This window comes from Lynx canadensis, chromosome C2 (assembly GCF_007474595.2).
Source record: "Lynx canadensis isolate LIC74 chromosome C2, mLynCan4.pri.v2, whole genome shotgun sequence".
In the NCBI taxonomy this organism is placed as follows: domain Eukaryota; kingdom Metazoa; phylum Chordata; class Mammalia; order Carnivora; family Felidae; genus Lynx; species Lynx canadensis.
Genome location: NC_044311.2, coordinates 146,163,479 through 146,184,516, shown reverse-complemented (window position 1 = coordinate 146,184,516; position 21,038 = coordinate 146,163,479). Strand labels below are relative to the sequence as shown.

The window sequence follows — 21,038 nt, the reverse complement described above, 5'->3', positions numbered from 1 at the left end:
CTTACTTTTAAAATTCTTATGTTGAAGCCCCCAACCCCCAATATGACTGTATTTATATACAGGTAAATAAAGTTAAACGAAAGCACATCCCATTTTGTACATAAGAAAAGTGAGGTAGACGGAGATCAAGTAATTTGTCCAAGACTCAAGAGCTTTGGTTTTGGACACCTTGATTTTAGACTTCTGGCCTCCGGAACTTAGGAGAATAAATGTTTGTTTCTAAATGTTTCTAAGCCACTCAGTTTGCGGTAACTTTTTTTTTTTTAAGTTTATTTATTTTGGGGGGAGGAGGAGCAGAGAGAGAGGGAGAGAGAATCCCAAGCAGGCTCTGCACTGTCAGCGTGGAGCCAGACGTGGGGCTCAAACTCATAAACCATGAGATCGTGACCTGAGCCGAAACCAAGAGTTGGACACTTAACTGCCTGAGCCACCCGGGCGCCCCGGTTTGTGGTACATTCTCATGGCAGTTGCAGGAAACTGGAGCTACAGAAAACTGAGCCGGGGGCAGGGGATGGGGGGTGGGGGGTAGAATCTGTGATCATGGCTTCGGGGGCATGGTTGCAAGGACCCTGGGCAGGTGAGGGGTGTTTTAGTGAGTGCGGACAGCAAGGGCAGCGACTGAGGGTCTGAGGTCCAATTGCCCCAACTTCCGTGATAGCCAGGCCAGTCACTGCTGGGGCCACTGTGTCCCCGCAATCAGCCATTGTCAGCTTGAATCTCACGCGAACCTAAGCAAACCCCAAACTGCTGTTTTCTTTGCTGAGCCTCAAGAACACGTGTTAGAAATCAGCGTTCTCTACGGACCTCCTACCGTGATATTTCCAAGACTGGTGGCTTATTGCACCGCAAGGTTGAAAAGGAGCCAAGTGCACACCAGGAAGTCTCTGTTCTCCCCCTCGGCACCCCCACTGCAGGTCGGCGGGCTCAGGAGGTCACCCGGGACATAAGAGACCCAGTGACCTGCTGGCCTCGCAGCATGGGAGCAGGGAGCGCTACCAGGCTACTCGAGCGCTCCTCCCTCCTCCCTGTGAGTCCGCTCGTGGCAGGGAAGCCATGGGCCTTGGGCAGACTAGGAAGCTGCCAAATGAAACGATATTTATGGAGAGGTTTTAGTTACAGGACCACATGCTTTTGTTAAGTATTGGTATTTTGTTAAGCAAATAAAACTGGTGGCCACAAAGATCGCATGTGCAATTTAAAAGGGAAAAAAGGCTAAAAAACTCATATATTCTTGATAATGGTGCTGTGGTTACATAAGATCTCATCACCGGATATAACCTCCGTCGTGAGGATGGCTATCATCAAAACAACAAAACAGCGAGTGTTGGCAAGGATGCGGAGGGATCGGAACCCTGGTGCAGGGCTGGCGGGAAGGTAAAATGGGGCAGCCACCCTGGGACACAGCATGGAGAGTCCTCAAAAAAGTGACCATAAAACTACCCTATGATCCAGCAACTGCACTTTGGGGTATATATCCAAAAGAAGGGACCGTAGGATCTTGAGCAGATGCTTGTACAACTAGGCTCACAGTAGCTTCCTTCGCAATAGCCAGGAGACGGAAGAAACCCGAGCGTCCATCGACAAACGAATGGGTGAAGAAAATGTGGTCCATTCACATAAAGAACGATTGTTCGGCCTTAAAAAGGAAGGAAATTCTGACTCGTGCTATGATGTGGAAGAACCTTCAGGGCATTATGCTGAGTGAAACGAGCTGGGCACAAAAGGACAAGTACTGTATGGGTCCACGTACAGGAGGTCCTTAGAGGAGTCCATTTCAGACACAGAAGGCAGAGTGGTGGGTTTTTGGGGCTGCAGGAGGGAACGTGGGGGCGGGGGGTGCTCGTGTTTCATGGGGACAAAGCTTTCGTTTTGCAAAATGGAAAAAGTTCTGGAGGGGGATGGTGGTGATGGGGGCACCACAATGTGAATGCGCGTATGCTGCTGAACCGTATCCTTAAAAATGGGTGAAATGGTAAATTTTACCTGATGTGTATTTTTCCACAGTTTTCAAAAATGAAAAAGATAATATCTCTGGGGGAAACCAGGGGAAGAGTACATGGAACTCTCTGTGTTAGTTTTGCAACCTGTACGAGCCTTAAACTACTTCAAAATAAAAAGTTAAAAAATAATAATAAACAATTTAAAGGGTTAAAATGCCTTTATAAATGCACAGGAAAAAGATTCTGAGACTATACCAAATGTTGGTCTTAGGTTGTGGGGATTTGGGGAAACATTTTTTTTCCTTTTTTAAATCTTTTAGACTTGCTAAAATGCAACTGTATTATTATAATTCGGGGTGGGGGTGGACCTTTTAAAAAGTTCTCTGTCGGGGCGCCTGTGGCTCAGTCGGTTGAACCTTGGACTCTTGATTTCAGCTCAGGTCAGGATCTCACGGCTGTGAGATCGAGCCTTGCATCAGGCTTCACTCTCAGTGTGGAGCCTGCTTGTGATTCTCCCTCTCCCTCTCTCCCTCTCTCTCTGCCCGTTCCCCGCTCACTCTGTCGCTCTCTTTCTCTCTCTCTCAAAATAAATAAATAAGCATTTTTAAAAACTTAAAAAAAAAAAGTCCTCTGATACTTTTCTTGCCAAACATAAAAATGTGAGTCTCTTTTGACATCCAAGGGCTAAAACAGAGTCTTATTTTAAGATCTCCAGCCACTCACAAAATTTATTTATAAACAAATATTTATAGATTTGTAAGTCTATATTTATAGAGGAAAGTGCATTTTCACTGAAGGGATTATGACCACCATCCCTCTAATCAGCAGAGAGATGAAACCAAGGCAGACCAGCTGCTAAAAAGGAAACAGGCATCAGTCACGGCCAAGGCTAATGGCGGGATGTTATATTCTGAATGGGAAAGAATGTCATTGCCACCAACAGACTCGTGGCCTTGTCAGTGGCAATCAGGAAGCTTTTCTCTGAAGCTCAATCATGACGTGGCTTGACATCCCGTGTCTTTTCTCAGGCTCCTCTGCCCCTTCCCTCCCCTTCCTCCATTGCAACTCACCACACAAAGTCCAGGGAAAAGTTTTCTTGAGAGGAGAAGTCACTTTGGGAAAATTTGAGCACAAATTCTTACCTCCGAGCTGATAGGCGGTTACAGGTTAAATTGTGCGTCCCTCCCGCCTGTCTGTGCAACAGATATGTTGGAATCCGAACCAACGGTACCTAGAATGTGACCTTATTCGGAGACAACGTCTCTGTAGAGATAATGAAGTCAAGGTGAGGTCATTAGGGTGGCCCTAAATCAGCATAGCCGATGTCCTTAGAAAAAAGGGGAAACACAGAGACGGACACGCACAGCGGGAGGAAAATGTGTCTAGAAGCCGAGGACAAGTGAGGTTACCAGAGACTAGTAGATAGACCTGGGACAGAGTCTCCTTTGCAGCTCTCAGAAGGCACCAAACCTGCCAAAACCTTGATCTTGGACTTCGAGCCTCCAGAACCGTAAGGCCATGTTTCTGATGTTCAAGCCTCTTGCCTGTGACTTTGTTACGGCGGCTCTGGCAAACTAATAATACGCTGGCCTTCGCTGCACTTCCAAGCCTGCTGCTTCCCTGACAAACCCATGCTCAGGCCACTGAAAGGTAGGCTCTGCCTTTGGATTCAGTCATTGTTGGTTCAAGCCCTCCTTTCCAGACTCGCGTCTGAAGTGACTGCTTTCCCATCTGTACCTGAAAGTTCCGAGCTTGTCATCTTTTGCCCTGTTATTTTCAAGCCGGTCCAGGACTCGACAAACTGACTCCTAACCCATCCTGAAGACCCCTGCCCTCAGTTCTACCTCACCACAGCCTGGAACAGGGATGGAGGACCTAATGATCTTTGGGACCCAAGATGGCAGCCACACCGGGAGCCTGATGGGCAGAAGGACAATGGGTTCCAAACAGCCAGTTTTGCTGCCTTTCGTTTCCTAGGTCAACAAAGTGAGTGGGCACAGTCCCAGATCAGAGTGTGCTTCCCACCCTGCAAGGAGTGGATAGTGGCCCCAAACCCACAGCTTGTGGCTTGGCCCAGAATGAAGGAAACGCACAGTCCAATGCCACAGAGGGGAGGGGGGTTGGTAGGTCAAAATGGAATCCACGGGCTCCAACTGTGTGGTTTGGCAACAAGAAAAACTGGCGATACTAACATCTTCAAACCTCAAACCTCCTCTGCGAGGGGAGGAGGGGCCCTCAGAGCGCCTTCCTCACCCCAGTTCTGCAGGACCTCCCTGCCTGTGCACCCCTGACCTGCAGCTCCTTGCAAAATGGTGGATGTTGCTTCTCTGGGCTTAGAAAGGGGGGGCAGAGATACAAAGGGAGCCAGCAACTTGCTGTGCACTTTCTTCTCTGAACTAGCTGCATTCTTGGGTGATCTCAGCACACATCAAGTCCAGCTGAAAGTTAGATCCAAAAACCAAAATGAGGTCTCTATTTCATCCCTCGACAAATGTTTGCTGAGCACCTCCTATGCTCCAGGCACAGCCGGTACTGGGAATACGAGATGAGAAAGGTAAGGTTCCTATGCTAGAAGAGTATGCAGTTGGAGTAGAAGGGGAGAGACAGATGCAGAAACAGACAACCATCCACAAACGCAGTAAGTTCAGAATATATATAACCAATTATGGGAGAATCAGAAAGGGGCATGTGGTTGACTGAGAAATGTCCCTGCAAAAGATATCCACATCCTAATCCCCAGGACCTGTGTTATTTCTTTATGGGAAAAGGAATTTTTGGGGCACCTGGGTAGTGCAGTCAGTTAAGCGTCGGACTCTTGATCTCGGCTGAGGTCATTATCTCACGGTTCTTGAGTTCGAGCCCCACAAACTCTCCCTCTCTCTGCCCGTCCCCTGCCCACATTCTCTCTCTCTCCCCCACCGCCCTCTCTCAAAATAAATAAACTTTAAAAAATTTTTAAAAGGAACTTTTGATCATAGAGATGATTCGATTAAGGGTCTTGCTATGGAAAAGATTATCCTGAATTATCCAGATGGGCTCCATCTAATCACAAAGGGCCTTATAAGAGGAAGTGATGAGGGTCCGAGTCAGAAAAAAGAGGTGTGATGAAGGAGGCAAAAATGAGAGTGATGGGTTTTAAAGGGGCCACACGCCCAGGAATACAGGCAGCCTCTAGAAGCTGAAGAGGCAGGGAGACATATTTGCCCTTCAGAGCATCCAGAAAAGGCTGGCCCTGGCAATGTCTTGATTTTAGCCCCACGAGATCCATTTCAGACTCTGACCTCCAGAGACGTGAGAGGATAAATTTGTGTCGTTAAGCCGTTAAGTTTGTGATAATTCGTTACAGCCACCCTAGGAAGCTAATACAGGCATGTGGCAACCCAGGGGGGATTAGGGGGGATAACGGTTTCTCCCGGTGAGAGAGCACCTGACAGCGAGCATCTCACACACAGGCAGGAAAGGGGGCAGAGAAGGTGGCAAATGTACAGGAGAAAGTATGAGCCGTCGAGCGCGGACGGCCAAAACACAAAGTTGTAGGCAGAGAAGCAATGAGAACAGAGTCTGGGGTGGGGTGGGGGGTGGTTAGACTGTGCAGAGCCCTGCCTTCTGGCTACGGAGTGGGGATGTTAGCCGGTGGCCGTCAGGAAGCTGGAGAAGGGCCTTAAGCAGGGGAGTGACGTGGTCAGAGTTTAATATTAGAGTGATAACCAGGTGGACGCAGGACGGATTTCAGGAGACCAGTTCGTTAGATGCTTGTCGCAATGGCCTTAACCAGAGACAACAAGGGTGGGTGTATGGGTTACTGAAGGAAGTGGCCTCGATGCAGGGATGGAAAAAAGCAAAATGTTGAAGTTGGTTGGATGTGGGAGCCGAAGAACATGAATCAAGCATGACAGCCAGCATTTTGGCCTGGGGGCCTCAGGGCCACTGAAAACAGAGCAGGAGGAAGGAGAGCAGATCGTGAGGGGGGCACTGGTAAGTCTGGCTTTGTATGTGTTGACTTTGAGGCGCCTATGAAGTACCTGACAGACTTCCCACCAGAAAGGGCACCCACATTGATGTTCAGGGAGCTATAGATGGTGATCTTATCCACTGAGACCATGGGAGGGGATGCGATGCCTGGGGACGGGAGATGGGGACACCGCCCTTTGGAAAGCAGGTGAGGGAAGAGAAAATCTAGAGGGAGACCAGGAAGGAACAGGCAGACAGAGAAGAGGAGAGTCACAGAACTAGGGTAGGAAAGTTTCTGGAAGGAACATGTCTTAGCTTAAAGACCCACCACAGGCTGGTTTAAACAACAAACATTTCTTGGGGTGCCTGGGTGGCTCAGTTGGTTAAGCACCCGACTTTGGCTCAGGTCATGATCTCCCAGTCCGTGAGTTCAATCCCCGCGTCAGGCTCTGTGCTGACAGCTCAGAGCCTGGAGCCTGCTTCCGGTTCTGTGTGTGTGTGTCTCTCTCTCTCTGCCCCTCCCCCACTCATACTCTGCATCTCTCCCTCTCTCTCAAAAATAAATAAACATCAAAAAAATTTAAACAACAAATATTTCTTTTCTCCCAGTTCTGGAGGCTGGAAGTTCCAGATCAGGGTGTGGTCGGCAGGGTTGGTTTCTCTTTAGGCCTCTCTCTTTCGCTGGTAGATGGCCGTCTTCTCACTGTACCCTCACGTGGCCTTTTTTCTGTGCCTCAGCATCCCTGGTTGTGCCCTCTTCTTCTTATAGGGCCACCAGTTCAATCCCATTAGGGACCACCCTTAGGACCTCCTTACAGGCCCTGTCTCCAAACACAATCACACTGGGGTTAGGGTTGTAACATATGAATTGGGGTAAGAGTGGGGGGTGAAGAACTCAGTCCACAAATAACTAGAGATAGTCCAGCGAAATAAATGGAAACTGTCCACTATCAGGTCTCGTTCGTGGCTTGTTAGTCGTGGCTAAGGGGTTCCATGCCGGGGCTGCGGCAGCCCCAGCGGCACGTGACTGACTGACTCGTGGCTCTCGGCTTCAGGTCCTGGGGACGCAGGGGAGAAAGAAAAGAAAAGAAGGAAAATGGCCAATATATCTGGCAATGAGGAAAGTCCTAATGATGCTGGAAACCAACTGTAAAGTGAATGGCCCCACGTGGAGAAACGGGAAGATGTGAGGACACTCGCTGGGGTGAGAAGGGGAAAGAGAAAACAGATTCAAGTTGGAATTGTTGTTGGGTCGAGATAGGGTGGCTCTCGTGGCTCATTGTCGTCTATGGGGCTCTACGGAATAAAGCTTTGTGGGGAGTTTGGGGGGGGTGCCTCCTGGCCAAATGACACGTGGCCCTTCTAAGGTCAGCGTGTTAGCAGTTCTCCTCCAGAGAAACAGAACCAGTAGAATATGTATACATATTACATATGTGTGTGTGCACATGTAATACATATGCATGTATATGAGACAGAGAGATTTATTATGAGGAATCAGCTCATGTGATCGTGGAGGCTGAAAAGTCCCACAATCTGCCCTCCACAAGCTGGAGGCCCAGGAAAGCCTGGTGTTACAATTTAGTCTGACTTCAAAGACAGGAGAAACCAGGGGAGCACCTGGTGCGAATCCCAGTTCAAGGGCCAGAGAAGATGAGACTAGATGTCCCAGTTCAATCAGTGAGGCAGGAAAAGAGGGGAGAATTTCTCCTTCCTGCATTGTGTTCTGTGCAGGCTCTCAAGGAATTGGGTAGATGGCTGTCTACACTGGAGAGAGTAATCTACTTTACTGTGTCCTCCAATTCGGTAATGCTAATCTCATGTGAAAACATGCTCCCAGACACCCAGATGCACCGTTTAATCTGACTAGCACTCCAAGGTTAGTCAAGTTGACGGGGGAAATTGACCATCACAGACAGGATTAACATTTGAACTCTGCACCATGAAGATTTCTGTGTGTCCAAAGAGGTGGCCTATGAGGCTGATGAAAGTCAATGACTAATCTTAAAAGGAACTTGCTCCAACCTGTCTGTGCCTGAGTGAAAATGACTGGAGGTTTTAAGAGCAAAGGATCTCAAAGTTTGTATAAAGCAAAACGATGGGCGTGCTAGACATTTGATGGCATTAAAAAGAAGTATTTGGAGAAAAAGCCAAGAACAGAGTGCAAAGACGAGAGGTTTTGTCCCTTCCTTGTCACGGGAGGTTTAAGGAAGGCAGGAGACGGTTCAGCAATGGAGCACAAAGGAATGGCCTTGTCACTCACAAGAGCGATGGAAATACTGAAAGGTCAGCACGGGGGACAATGAATCGTGCACATGCTGGCTGACGCGTATGTTCACATGGAAGAGAACTTGACCACCGGGGGAATTTCTGTGAAAACTTGCCAAGGATTCTGAATGATGAACTTAAAAGCAAAAAGCCTTGGCATTTGCTCGGATTGTTCGGCGGGGGGGGGGGGGGGGGGGGGGGGGGGGGCCGGGGGGGGGTTGAAACAATGAAAAAAAATAAAATAAAAAAAAGCACACATTTTTGAGTGCTCTTTTTCGATCACCGAACGTGGTGTTTCTATTATGATCCAGAAGCAAAGCATCAATGTTAGTGGGAGAAAGCTTCCACATCCCTAAGACTGCGAAGAAATACCCATTTCAAGAGCGAAAGTGAAGACAGTGCTCATTTGTTTCTTTAACGTCCGTGACATTGTCCACACTCACAAAACAGAGTGGACCACATTTTTTTTTTTTTATGCATAAACCACAGGCAATAGTTAATAGTTACTGCTTCTACATCACACACTTTGCACCAGAATGTACTGGGTGTCTTGTATATATTAACGAAAGAATCTCATTTACCCTATTACCTCAAATTCTTATTTTGCAGATGGTTCTGGGTTTGATGAGGCGTCCACTGATGCATCATGCTAAACGGCAAGAGTGAAAAAAAGAGTGGGTTTCGTGCCTCTCGTGTGGAGTTTGTACCAATGGCCCTTGCTAGCCCCTCATCTTTGGAGGATGGAACTGACAGGCTTTGTGAATGGGCCACATGTGGGAGGTGAGGGGAGAGTGTGGTGCAGGATGATGCCCAGGTTGGGGCATCAAGGTAGAGTCTGGGATGCCCTTTACCACGGGAGGGAGCACAGGAGAAGCTGGTGTGGGGCATGAGATCATTTAGTTTGAATATACTGAGTTAATGTGAACCTTCTCTGGAGCTTGATAAACATGCCTGAAGCTCCAGAGAATATTCTGTTCCAAAGATAGAGTTGATGAGTTGATAGATTTGAACTGGATTTTGTGGGGGATCACAGGTCACGTCAAGATTCCATAAACCCCTGGGCACAGCATTCCCAAATTCAGCACCCCACCCCCTAGTTGTCCCTCTCTCGGGGTCCTTTGCGAAAGTCTGTGTCAGGAGGTGACCAGAACGTCGACCTGCTTCAATGTCTGCCTTCCTTGGGATGGGCACGCCAGTCACTTCATGTGGTCAGATATGGATTCCTCTCTTCTCCACCTCTAAGCATCCCCAAGTTTCCACCTAAAATGTCACTTGCTGACATACCCTATTCTGGACATCTCAAGACTTTGCAGAGTTGGCTCCCCTTGTTGTGCCCAAGGGCCCATGTCAAGTGCAGATCTGCCAGGCTTCCGGCCCTGGTGACAGCAGAATAGGACCCTTAACCGGTAGAGTGTGTCGTAGGGTGTCTCCTCCAAAATTCATGACCACCTGGCACCCCAGAATGTGATCTGATTTGCAGATGTGATTAATGAAGATGAGGTCATTTAAGATGGCTCTAAATTCAGAGGCCGGTATCTTTCGAAGTCACGCGAAGACACACATTCTACATTCATGGGGAATGCCACGTAAAGATGGAACAAACATTGAAAAATTAGACCCTGGAGTCAAAGAACACCAAGGTTTGCCTAGAACCACCAGAAGCTGGAAGAGGCAACGAAGGATCCTCCCTCAGAACCTTCAGAGAGAGACTCTGGCCCTGCTCCACCTCGATTCCAAACTTCCCTTCTCCAGAACCGTGAGGGAATTAATTTCCGCTGTTGGAAGGCACCAAGTTTGTGATCTCTTAGAGCAGTCCTAAGAAACTAACGCGGCCCGATAAATGGGATGAGAAGACATCCTACCACCCTGTGACATACAGAATGCACAGATGGACGATGGCCAGATCAAATAGGACAGAACCCTGACCCTCGACCGCGGCAGTAACCAGCCTATGAAGCCCAACCCCTCCGCAACAATCAGCCCAATTAGGCCTTGGTCAGTGACTGCCCCTGCTTCCACCTCAGAGCCAACCAGAAAAAGCCAGATGTCCTCCCCTAACCAATCACAAGGGACGCCCCCCTTGTAGTTAGCCTGCTTCCGGCTTCCCCATGACAACCAATCAGGGCACGCCTGAAACCTTCCCTTTATCCCACTGTGAAGCTTTCCCACTCCCCTGCCTGCCGCGGAGTCTCTGTCAGACACAAGTGACAGCCCTGTCCCCTTCGCTACAGCAAAGCTCTGATAAATGGCCTCTGTTTGTTCTCGTTGGACGGTCTCCCTTATTTCCACACCTGCGATTTGTGGGTGTGTTGGTTTGCTATGGCTACCGTAACAAAATACCGCAGACTTGAAAGCATACACAACAGCAATTTATTTTCTCACAGCTCTGGAGGCTGGGCGTCCACGATCAAAGTGCCGGCAGATCGGAGGACTCTCTCTTGGTCTTGCAGATGGCAGCCTTCTCGCTGTCCTCACACAGTCTTTCCTCTTGTTCTCGCACCCCTGGTGTTTGTGTAATCAAATCTCCCCTTCTTAGAAGGATACCGTCCAACTGGATTCGGGCCCACCCTAACAGCTGCTCGTTTTTAACTTAATCACCTTTTCAAAGACCCTGTCTCCAAACACACTCGTATCCTGCCATACTGGGGGCTAGGCTTCAAGAGATGAACTTTGGGAGAACACAACGCGGCCCACATGGGTGGAAGAAGGTCAGCTGGAGTGAGACAGAGAATGCCGCCTCCATCAGCCACACACCAGCCTCGTAAAAGCGCATTATCTGTTTGCAGTTTTTAGATGCTTTGTGCGCAATAGAGCCGGAAACTTGGGGTGACGAGATGGGAGAATGAGGTTATCAGTATTTCAAGGTCAGCATTAGGAAGAGTCTGGGCCTCAGTGCACTGGCCAGTAAACACTGTGTGAGTGGAGGAGGGAGGCCAGGGAGCTGTCCCAGCCTCTCTTATAGTTTCCTCATCTTCTTGCCAAATCTCTATAAGGTCACCAAACTTAAACCGTCAAGTGAACGTACAGGCATTTGGCAGATGAGGACAAAGGCTTTGCCACACAGCCAAGGTCTAGGATTACTTGTTTCCAGGTGGCAAATGGACTTACGGTAGGAGGGGGCATTTCTCTGGCTGCCCTCTGTGAAGGACATTGGTACTCAAAGTTAGTGCCCTCTTTATTTTCCGGGCCCATCATTTCTATGTTTATTAAGTATTTTGAGGGCTAGTACCCTGAATTCGGGGAGTATTTCCCTCTCCCTTAAGTGCCTTTCAACCATTCACTAATCTAAATCATTTATATCCTCTCAACATTTATTTTCAATCCTATTCATTCCTCATTCCATCCACCCACCCATCCATCCATCCAACCACCCATCCATCCACCAGCTCTCCACCTACCCTCCACAGTCTATCTGTTCACCACCCACCCATCCATCCACTAGAGGCCAAGGAGGGTTGGAGTCACAAGACTCACACTGACTTTGTATCTGAATACATGACACATTAGTCCTAAGTAAGAAAAAAAAAATTAGCAGGAAGTTATAAAAACTCTGCTCCAAGGAATTGCTCTGTGCTTATTCTAACAACCCACATTTCCTGGTGCCTTTAGAGGACTGCCCCAAATTCCAGAGGACTGAGCCTAGGGCTGGGTGACCCCCAAGGTCCCTGCGATTCTGCGGCTTGGGCCTGAATGTTCCGAAAGTGGGAATGGCTCATGTAATCGAAGCGGTCATAAGTGGGAAGGACTCTGAATGGGCTCTTTGGCGCTGATTCAGATGACACGATCCGTCTTTTAGTACAGGGGACACTTGTCCAACCTGTGGTGACACCGCATCATTCAGGTGTGAGTAATGGTGATGATTCCCCTATGAGGCATCATTCAGCTTCATGTTTCTTCTAGATTTAGACTTGTTCCCTATGACTTTCGGGAAGCTCTTTCTTTATAAGCAATAAGAACCCATTTTCGAGAGTCCATTCACAAAGAGAAAAGGAACACGGCTTGAATGGAAAATGATTTGTGTACCAGAGCGATGCTCCGTTCTGTGCAGATGAAGGCAGGGATGAATCTGAGGGTGAGGACTAAGTGGCAGGGGCAGATTCCTGACCAGGACAGCTCTCCTGAAGCATCGCCACGTCTGCGGATGGCAACCAGCCTTGGAAATCCACTGAAGGCAATACAGGAAGGGGCAGCAAAGAGGAAGGCCAGGTTCTCTCCTCACCTCCCAATCCCCTTAGGTCCAGTCCCTTCCCGACACCCTTCTCCGGTTCATTACTATGAATGACGCCTCCTTCCAAGCACCTACTGGCCCAGATACCACAAAAAAAGCTCTTCTCTTTCTTGTGGGTGGTGAGTTCCTAAAACGAACACCTGTAGCATACGACTCCAGTCCTGGTTGTGCGGACCAGGCAAACTACCTAAACTTACAGGCAGGAGACAACACGACCACGTTCCCGGGTTCTGGAGAAGGGGACAGCAGGAAGCTGAAGGGTCAAAGTCTGCTGTGGCCTGTTTTTATGTGCCCACCAGGTAAGAATTATTTTCACATTGTTTAAAGAGTTATAAAAACAAACACAAACTGAAAACAAGAAAAAGAATACACAACAGGCTGCATGACCGTCCACTAAATACAAAATATATTTACTACCTGGCCCTTTACAGAAAAAGTCTGTGGATCTCTGGGTTAAAGGAAGAAATATGCTTGAAAATAAATGGCACCAGGGCTTAGAGCACCGGGGACATCTGGGAAGGTGGAATTTCACTGCAAAAAAAGAAAAGGACCTCCTGAGAGTAGTTTAGTTGTCAGAAGACGGTCAATGGGATGGAGCATGTGATTTGTGGCCTAATAAGTGTTTCTAAGTGGCTTCCCTGCCGCATTAGTCTTCCACGGCTGCCGTGACAAAGTGCCACAGCCTCAACAGAAAGAAATTGGTTTATCTTTAGTGCTAGAGGCTGGATGCCCAGGAGGAAGGTGTTGGGAGGTTTGGTTTGTCCCGAGGCCTCTCTCCTTAGCTTGCAGACGGCTGCCTTCTCTTTGTGTCTCACATGGTCTTTCCTCTGTCTGGTGTCCCTCTCTGTGTCCACATTTCTCCTTCTCCTTCGTTCTCCTTTGTTCTCCTCCTCCTCCTCCTTCTTCTTTTTGTTAGTGTTTATTTATTTTTGGAAGAGAGAGAGTGTGTGTGAGCCAGGGAGGGGCAGAGAGAGAGGGAGACACAGAATCTGAAACAGGCTCCAGGCTCTGAGCTGTCAGCACAGAGCCTGACGTGGGGCTCGAACTCACGGGCTGTGAGATCATGACCTGAGCTGAAGTCGGACGCTTAACTGACTGAGCCACCCAGGCGCCCCCTAATTATAAGAACAGCAGTCAGATTGGATGAGGTCTTACCCTAACGGTGGCCTTATTTTAACTTATCTCCTTAAAGGCCCCGTCTCCAAAGACAACCACATACTGAGGTACTTGGGAGTTAAGGCTTTAATATATGAATTTGGGGGAGATACAATTCAGCCCATAACACCCCCTCCCTTAAATTAAATGAAACGTTAATAATTAACAAGGCTTATCCCTTTAATTAAAACAAATAATCCATACAACACGAAGAAGCGTTATACGTGTAACTATGGGAAAGACCAGTCCAGTCTTAGAGGGCCTTTAAGTGGTAAGCATCTTTACCTTCCCTGTGGCAGAAACAGTAGCTGTACCCCAAATGTCCACATGCGCCCCCACATTTCTCAGCCTCTGGCTCCTAGGAGGGCCATAGGACTAGTTTCAGCCCTCACGGCACACTCGAGGGCAGCAGAGAACCCTCTAGCTCGCAGCCAGAGAATCATGGTGAGTGGATGGAGCCATAGGTAGGAAGCAGCCTGGACCCCCGAGTCACCACACGGAGACGGATGCCAAATGGCATCAAAGCGTGTGTGGGAAATAACCCTTCATTGGGCAAGTCACAGACATTGGGGGTTTACGTCGTTATCATAGCAAAGCCTCACCTATCCCACAGGCTGGGTTGCCAGAGAAGACGTGAACACGGGTGAAGGGGTCACGGAAGGCATTCTCCTCTCAGACCTGCCACGAGTTCACCGCCTAACTTTGGACGAGAAGCCTCGTTCCTGTCACAGGCTCGCACTCTTTTCAGCTGGCTCTTGTCACGAGGCCTGAACAGATATATTTGTGTTATTCCCAAGGGTTTATAATGCCGGCCAAGGGCTTTCCTTGCAAAATAGCTAATGGGTCGTCTGAGCAGGGCGTATGTTGTGTAAACAGCTCAGACCTATCTTTTTCGCCCACCTGTGAATAATGCAGCCTCCTGACGCCATCCTCTCTGCCCCGTGCCATGGTTCGGTTTCATGTCACTACGCTTCAGCTGACCCCTGGGTTTGCTCCACATCAAGCTACTCTACAATGACAGAGCTGGCTCCCCAAAAAGCCTCCTTATCCACACGTCAGCTCCGACGTAGATCTCCCCGTGGAAGGGGATTGCCAAGGCTGAAACGCTCCCCACACTTCCCCCACCCCAGTCCCTTGGTGCCACAAACATCAGATCTCGGAGATAACCGTGTGTCGCGAAAACAGACCCACAGAAAAGAAGTTCAAATATGTATCCCATTTGTCTTTGGAACCAGATGTCTGAAAAGCTCCCTCGATGAAAAAGCTGCCACAAATAATACACTCATTTACTACTCAGGAAATACGCTCCTTTCATTGAAAAGTGATGACATTACATTGAACCAGTTCCCAGTACTGCTCTGAATTATTCGTACTGCGCCTGTAGCACATAGAGGGTCCTACAAAGAAAACAAATACAATAACTAAGAGGCTTCCGGACCCCCCTTAAAAATATCAGTCTTGTACTCTTTCTGAATTTGTTTCATTTCATGACATGGCTATTTAAAAAATGTTTTGTTGATTGAATCTAGTAAAACCCAACAGCCTTTTAACAGCAAAGCAGATAACAAAGTATCCAGGGGTTGCTTACTTGGAAGATCTGCTGAGAAAGAAAAAGTCTTTCTCTGTCTTCCAGAGTCGGTGGTGGATGGTGGAAAAGAGCGGGATACACAGAATCTTAAGGAGCTGTACAATTCTGATAATGACTTAAAAATGCCTAGACCTGGGGGGGGCGCCTGGGTGGCTCAATCAGTTAAGTGTCTGAATTCAGCTCAGGTCATGATCTCGTGGTTCGTGGGTTCGAGCCTCATGTTGGGCTCTGTGCTGACAGCTCAGAGCCTGGAACCTGCTTTGGATTCTGTGTCTCCCTCTCTCTCGGCCTCTCCCCTGCTCTCGCTCTCTCTCTCAAAAATAAATAGACATTAAAAAAAATTTTTTTTAATTAAAAAAAAAAGTTGGGGTTGAAGCACCTGATCTCAGGTCTCTTTCTGTTCTAAAATGTTCTGCCCCCTAAAAGAAAATGGCATCACCACAACTAGATACTCATTGTTGCTTCCCAAACCCATCAAACTTCAGAGAAACTCCACTTCCTCCATGCCAGCCTCTGAGCCACACCGCCCAGGGGGACCCCAGGGTTCCAGCAAGGTGGTTATGTATGAAAACCTTTTGCGAACGGTAATGAATAAAGTCAGAGCTAGGACAATCCAACCCTCCTACTCTACCTCATCACCCTTCTTTCCCGTCCCTCACCAATCCCTAAGGCAAGGACAGAAGCTAGAGATAATGCTCACAGATGTCACTTTTCATGTGCCATTTTCAGAATCTCCAAGAGAGACCCTGAACCTGCTAAAAAAGAAAAAAAAAACATGCTGATTTCTCTTGCTCTGCCATTGGCTGTGTGCCGGTCGAAGGAGACTTCTTAGATCACACGTGCTGCAGCTGAAATGAAGCAGTGATGTGGGGGCAGAAGATGCCCTCAAACACCCCACAGCGCGATTCCCACCGTATCCTGTCAGTTGCAAGGCCAAGGACTTTACGGAGAAGACAGCTCAGCGATTGCAACATACTCAGTGTTTGGAGATGTGTCAAATGCAAGTGAATGAAGCAGTCATGGTGAGGGAATAGTGTATTTCACAGTCATTATAAAAGTACATATACTTAATGGTGACATAAATACAGTCCTTACTTACGACCAAATCATACAATTAAAGTGGACTTTTCCTCCTGGACTTCACACGGTGACAGTTCAGTCATTTCCGTCAGTGACTACAGGCTGACTGAGGTCATGGGCACACACTAATGAGAGACAGTCATGGGTCAAACAGACAACACACTTTGTACTTACCAAAGGTCCAGTTTCCCATATAAATATAATAAAATAATAAAGAATTTAACATTTCCTCTTTCATTCGGTTTCATAGATTTGTCAGGTGCTCACATACAAAAAAATACAGTTGACCCCTCCCCCCTTCCTCACTCTCACCTCTCACTGGGTCTGGAATAAACCTGAGTTCACAGTTCAAGCTACCAATGGTGACACGGTCCGTGAGTCGTACGACAGTCTGCGGCTGTTCCTGAATCGAGGAACAGAAAGCATGTCCCAATGAGCTTATTTGACAGCGATACGGAAAAAACACTCATGTTCTCAAGGAAAGTACAATACAAGGAAGAGACATAAGGGGAGAGAAGTTCACAAGGCACAGGGACACAGCCCGCGAGTCGGCGAGTCGGCGAATCGGCAGAGCACGACACTTGAAGCCAGCAACCGTGTTCGAAAAGGGTTCCTTCGCTGGTCAGAAACCAGACACGCTTCATGTCAAGTGGAGAGAGGCCGCTTTCAGATGCTTTTCTTCTCTCTGCTTAACAAGCGCCACTTCCAATGGAAAGTTCTGGAACCCAGTCTGGAGCCACACAGAAGAACGACACCACAGCCAGGAGCCTGGCTCCCTCCTAGCAAGCCCCAGGGCCGGGATGATCCCATCGAGGTGGGACACAGCAGCTCCAGGTCTTGTGAAGTCAGCCGAGCCCGGGCATCTCAGTGGCTTCTAGGGTCAGCCAAATATCCATGCTTTTCCTTGCTCAGCCAGAAACGTGTGGGGCAGGAGGAGGTCACCGCTGCTAAAGGAGAAAAGCTGAGGAAGCACCCCGGGGCTCTCTGGCACGGGCTGGCTGCCAGGGGAAACAAAGGCAGGCGTTGTTGTTCTCAAGGGCCGCGGCCTGTTTCCGAACCAGCGGGCAAGCCCCGGGGTGACCACAGCTGTGGGTCTGCTCACGCCTGCGCCAGTCAACAGCTGAAGACCTCAAGCCACGGTGTCACCTGTCTCCCGAGCTAACCGCTATCCGGCCTGTGCCAATTCCTCCTTTCTCCAATTTTGCTCATGACCGGGTGGTTGCCACCAAGCGCCAGGGCCCGGGGCCCTGAGAGGAGACGGACCCCAGCAAGCTCCTGCTAGACACGGTCAGACAACACTGAGGTCCACAAAAGGCGCACACGGGGATGGCATGGACACAGAACCGGAGACACATCTTTGGTTCGATCCTTGACGAAAGGCGTGAAAACAGCGCGGACTCTAAGCGTGTTTGAGGAATGCTGCTTTCCTCCAAGAGGATACGGTGCTGAGTTTTTGAACATGATCCCCGCCAGGCAAGCCCTCTCACAGCTCACAGCAAATGAACTCAGCTCTAAGCCACCCTTGTTATCTTGGCAGCTTGAAAGCCGCACAGCACAGAGGTAACAGTGCCTTCCAAACGCATCCAAATTCAACCTCAACCTTTTCTCTTCCTAAATAACCAGCCGTGGCCATGTCCTATGCCTTCCAGAAGGATCAGGTCATGTTGACACAACAGGAGGGACACGGGGCCAGCTGCGATGAAGCCCTCTTGCAGGCCACGGGAGGCCACCGGCCACTGAAAACATCACGTGGGAGAGCTTTTGTGCCCTCCACGCTTATCCTTGCGTGAAAACGTGAATTTGGTAGAATCGCTTCTCATGGTCTCTCCAGCCGGGTTGTTTTTTTTATTATGTTACTTCAATTTGACATCACATAAAGAAACACCATCTTGGGAAAAGATCATTGAACCATTAGCAAGGTCAACCAAAAAAGATGGCAAAGGCGTGTCCCTTTGGGCCCTTCCTTTCACCAGGGTCCCCACCATTTGGATCGGTCTTTGCCCCGATGCCCCCTTCCACTCAGAGGGGGTGGTGCTGCTTCCTGTCTTCCTCAGGCAGCGGGCTCACCAGCGACCACGGTCTGCGAGAGGAAGGGGAGCGGTGGCCTGGACGAGCCACTCTGCGATGCCGCCTTCAGTCCCAGGGTGACTGGCTGACTGCTGAGAAGATCACAAAGTGAGGAAAGATCTCATAACAGTCTGTGATCCGAGAGCCCAGCGGCCAGTGTGGGGTTTTCACCCAGCAGCCCAGCAGTGGGAGGTGGGCAGAGGGTCGTGGGTGGGTGGGCAGAAGGAGGACACAACTGGTTGAAACCGCACCTATAACCACCCCTCCTCGTAAATCCCAGCGACTCCAGGGTCCCTATGCGAACCTGGGGAGTGCAGGCTTTGGGTCTGTGGGTTTTAGCGGTTCACAGTGGGGACATTCCGTGGCAGGGGGCGGTGAGACCCTGAAGGAGGCTCCCATGAGGCCTTTCAATCTTCACACCCTGACAGATGTGAGGAGCTCTGTTCCACCGCTGTCCTTAGAAACACCCAGAATCCCGCCACTGGCCCGGGTTAGCACTGGCCTTTGACCCCATCAGGCATGTCGAAGGAGAGGCTCACGGGGGCCATGGGCTGCAGGGGGGGCATGCTGGCCTCCAGGGGCCGGTCTGCAGGGGTCTGCAGGCTCTGCTGTCGCTTCCTCAACATCTGTCCGATGCCCATCATGGGGAACCTGCCGCGGCTCTTTACGCAATTCGGGCTCCCCAGCGGCTGCGTGGCACCGTTACTGGGAGCCGGAGGTGGGGAGCACACGCCCTCCTCCTTCGGGGGGCTGCTCTTCTCTTCGTGAGCAAAGGAGACCAGAGTGGGATGCAAAGGAGTCTGCAGAGGGGACAGGCTTCCGGGCAGCAGGGCCGGGGAGAGCGTCCGCTCACCGGGATTCCCGCGGGCCAAGCCCCCAGGTGAGCTTAGAATCCGATAGTGATGAGACGGGGACAGTGGTTCAGAGTGGTCCTCGCGGTCCACGGACTCGAAGGAGCGCACCATATCCAGCACCGGGGGGTCTTCCTTGGGGGGGATGCCAGGGCCCCCAGGGCCCTGCGGAGGGGGCTCCGGTCTCTTGACGATCCTGGGGGTCCTGGGGGGTGGGACGGGGATGAACTCCATGGAAGAAGAAGTCACACAATTGGAGTCTGAGGTCTTGCGGAAGATATTGCGGCGGCCGAAGGAATCTGCACGCGAGAAAGCAGAGGAGACCATGAGGACGGCGGTGAGGAGGGCCCTCTCCTGCCTGCCGGGGCCTCCTGCTTCACCGAGACAGACCGTTCCTGGGGAGGCCAGAAGGAAGCAAGAAGCAAAGGGCCCCCCGTGTCCAGCGCTCCCCACAGGGGACCAGCTGCTCTTTCTAGAATGGAGGGGACAGAAGGCCGGAGACAGGAGGCCTCCCGAGTTCTGACGTGCCCACGGCACCACCTTAACATCCGCCCTCCTCCTGGCTGCCTAACATGCGGGACCCTGCCAACGAGTCTTTGAATCAAAAAGGTACCCGACTCAGAAGAACGCCACCAAACTGCTAGGAGCACATCCAGCCCAGGACCCGTGAACTTGGTCCTCAGATAGCCAACACTGGAAGGAGGGTTTCCCTCGTGCTTCCTTTTTTTTTTTTAAATTGTGGTAAAAAAAAAAAAATACGTAACATAAATTTCTCATCTTAACCATTTTTAAGTGGATGGTTCAGTAGTGTTAAGCACGTTCACACTGTCGTGAAACAAAACTCTTCGTGTTGGGAATCTAAAAACTCCATACCCACTTGGCAGTAACACCCATTCCCAGCCCCTGGCAACCTCCATTGGACTTTCTGTCGATGCATCTGAAGTCGCTGGGTGCTCCATATAAGCGGAGTCTACGGCATCTGTCCTCTGTGACTGGCTCGTGTCCCTCAGCTGAATGTCCTCCTGGCTCATCCGTATGTACCGAGTGTCCGAATCCACTTCCTTTATAAGGTTCCCTCCTGACTCCTGATCTTACCGGGGCCTCATCCGGTTCTGAAGGGGTGAAACAGTCCTCATCTATATCTTGAGGGCGATGAGCCAATCCCCCTGGCTTCCATCTCAAATTGGCACAGACCGGAATCCAGGGTTGCGGACTGTGCCAGAAAAGAGAGGGGAAACCCCACAGATCTGAAGCTGAGGGAAGTAGAGCCAAGTTCCTGCAGAACGAGCTCTTAGCTTGGCTGTTCTACCATCGCGTGTTCTAGGCCCCCGTCGAGGCTCAGCTACAGGAAGAAGCAGAGTGATTCAGGAGCAGCCGAGGGCGTAGGGCATCCTCGTGGCCTCGTGTAAATAAATACACAGATCCCAAAATAAATCGCCTCCTCAGGCCACCACAGGTGCCTGAGAGTCACCAGCAGAGAGAAGCCAAATTTCATCGGCGGCTGACGGCAGATGAATCCCGTGTGACAGCCGGGCACCGCAGCATCTCGTCCCCTCCCCTTCCTGCGATGGCCGTGTCCTCCAAATTTGTGGCCCAGGGTCCCCCTCTGCCCAGTCCTGCGTCCTTCCCTTCTCCGGGTGATGTAGATCCTGAGAGGAAGCCTCCCACATTCGCCCTACTAATCTCCATCTAGAGTCAGCCCCCCCCCCCCCAGGGCCCTGGCCGGCACACTCCATCACCCTGGGCAGGAAGGACCTGGTCACCAGCCCCACCCTGTGAGCGCACCGGCCGGCTCCTCGCCTTCCATCCCTATCAGGACGCAGAGGCCTGCACCAGTCAGGAGAGAAAGCTCTAGAGCCAGGCGGCCGGGTTGGAAATCTGGACTCTGCCACTTACGAGCTCTCTGACTTTGG

The 21,038-nt window shown here is 50.1% G+C and overlaps 1 protein-coding gene across 1 annotated transcript in view; it reads right to left on the bottom strand.

Annotated features, from left to right (window-relative positions):
- Positions 1-16,144: 16,144 nt before the first annotated feature.
- HUNK (hormonally up-regulated Neu-associated kinase) overlaps positions 16,145-21,038 on the bottom strand; it is a 118,373-nt gene continuing 113,479 nt past the window's right edge. The window contains exon 11 of the mRNA XM_030330060.1: positions 16,145-19,424. Coding sequence (XP_030185920.1) covers positions 18,766-19,424 — 659 coding nt within the window. The 3' untranslated portion in view covers positions 16,145-18,765. The remainder of the gene's footprint in view (positions 19,425-21,038) is intronic.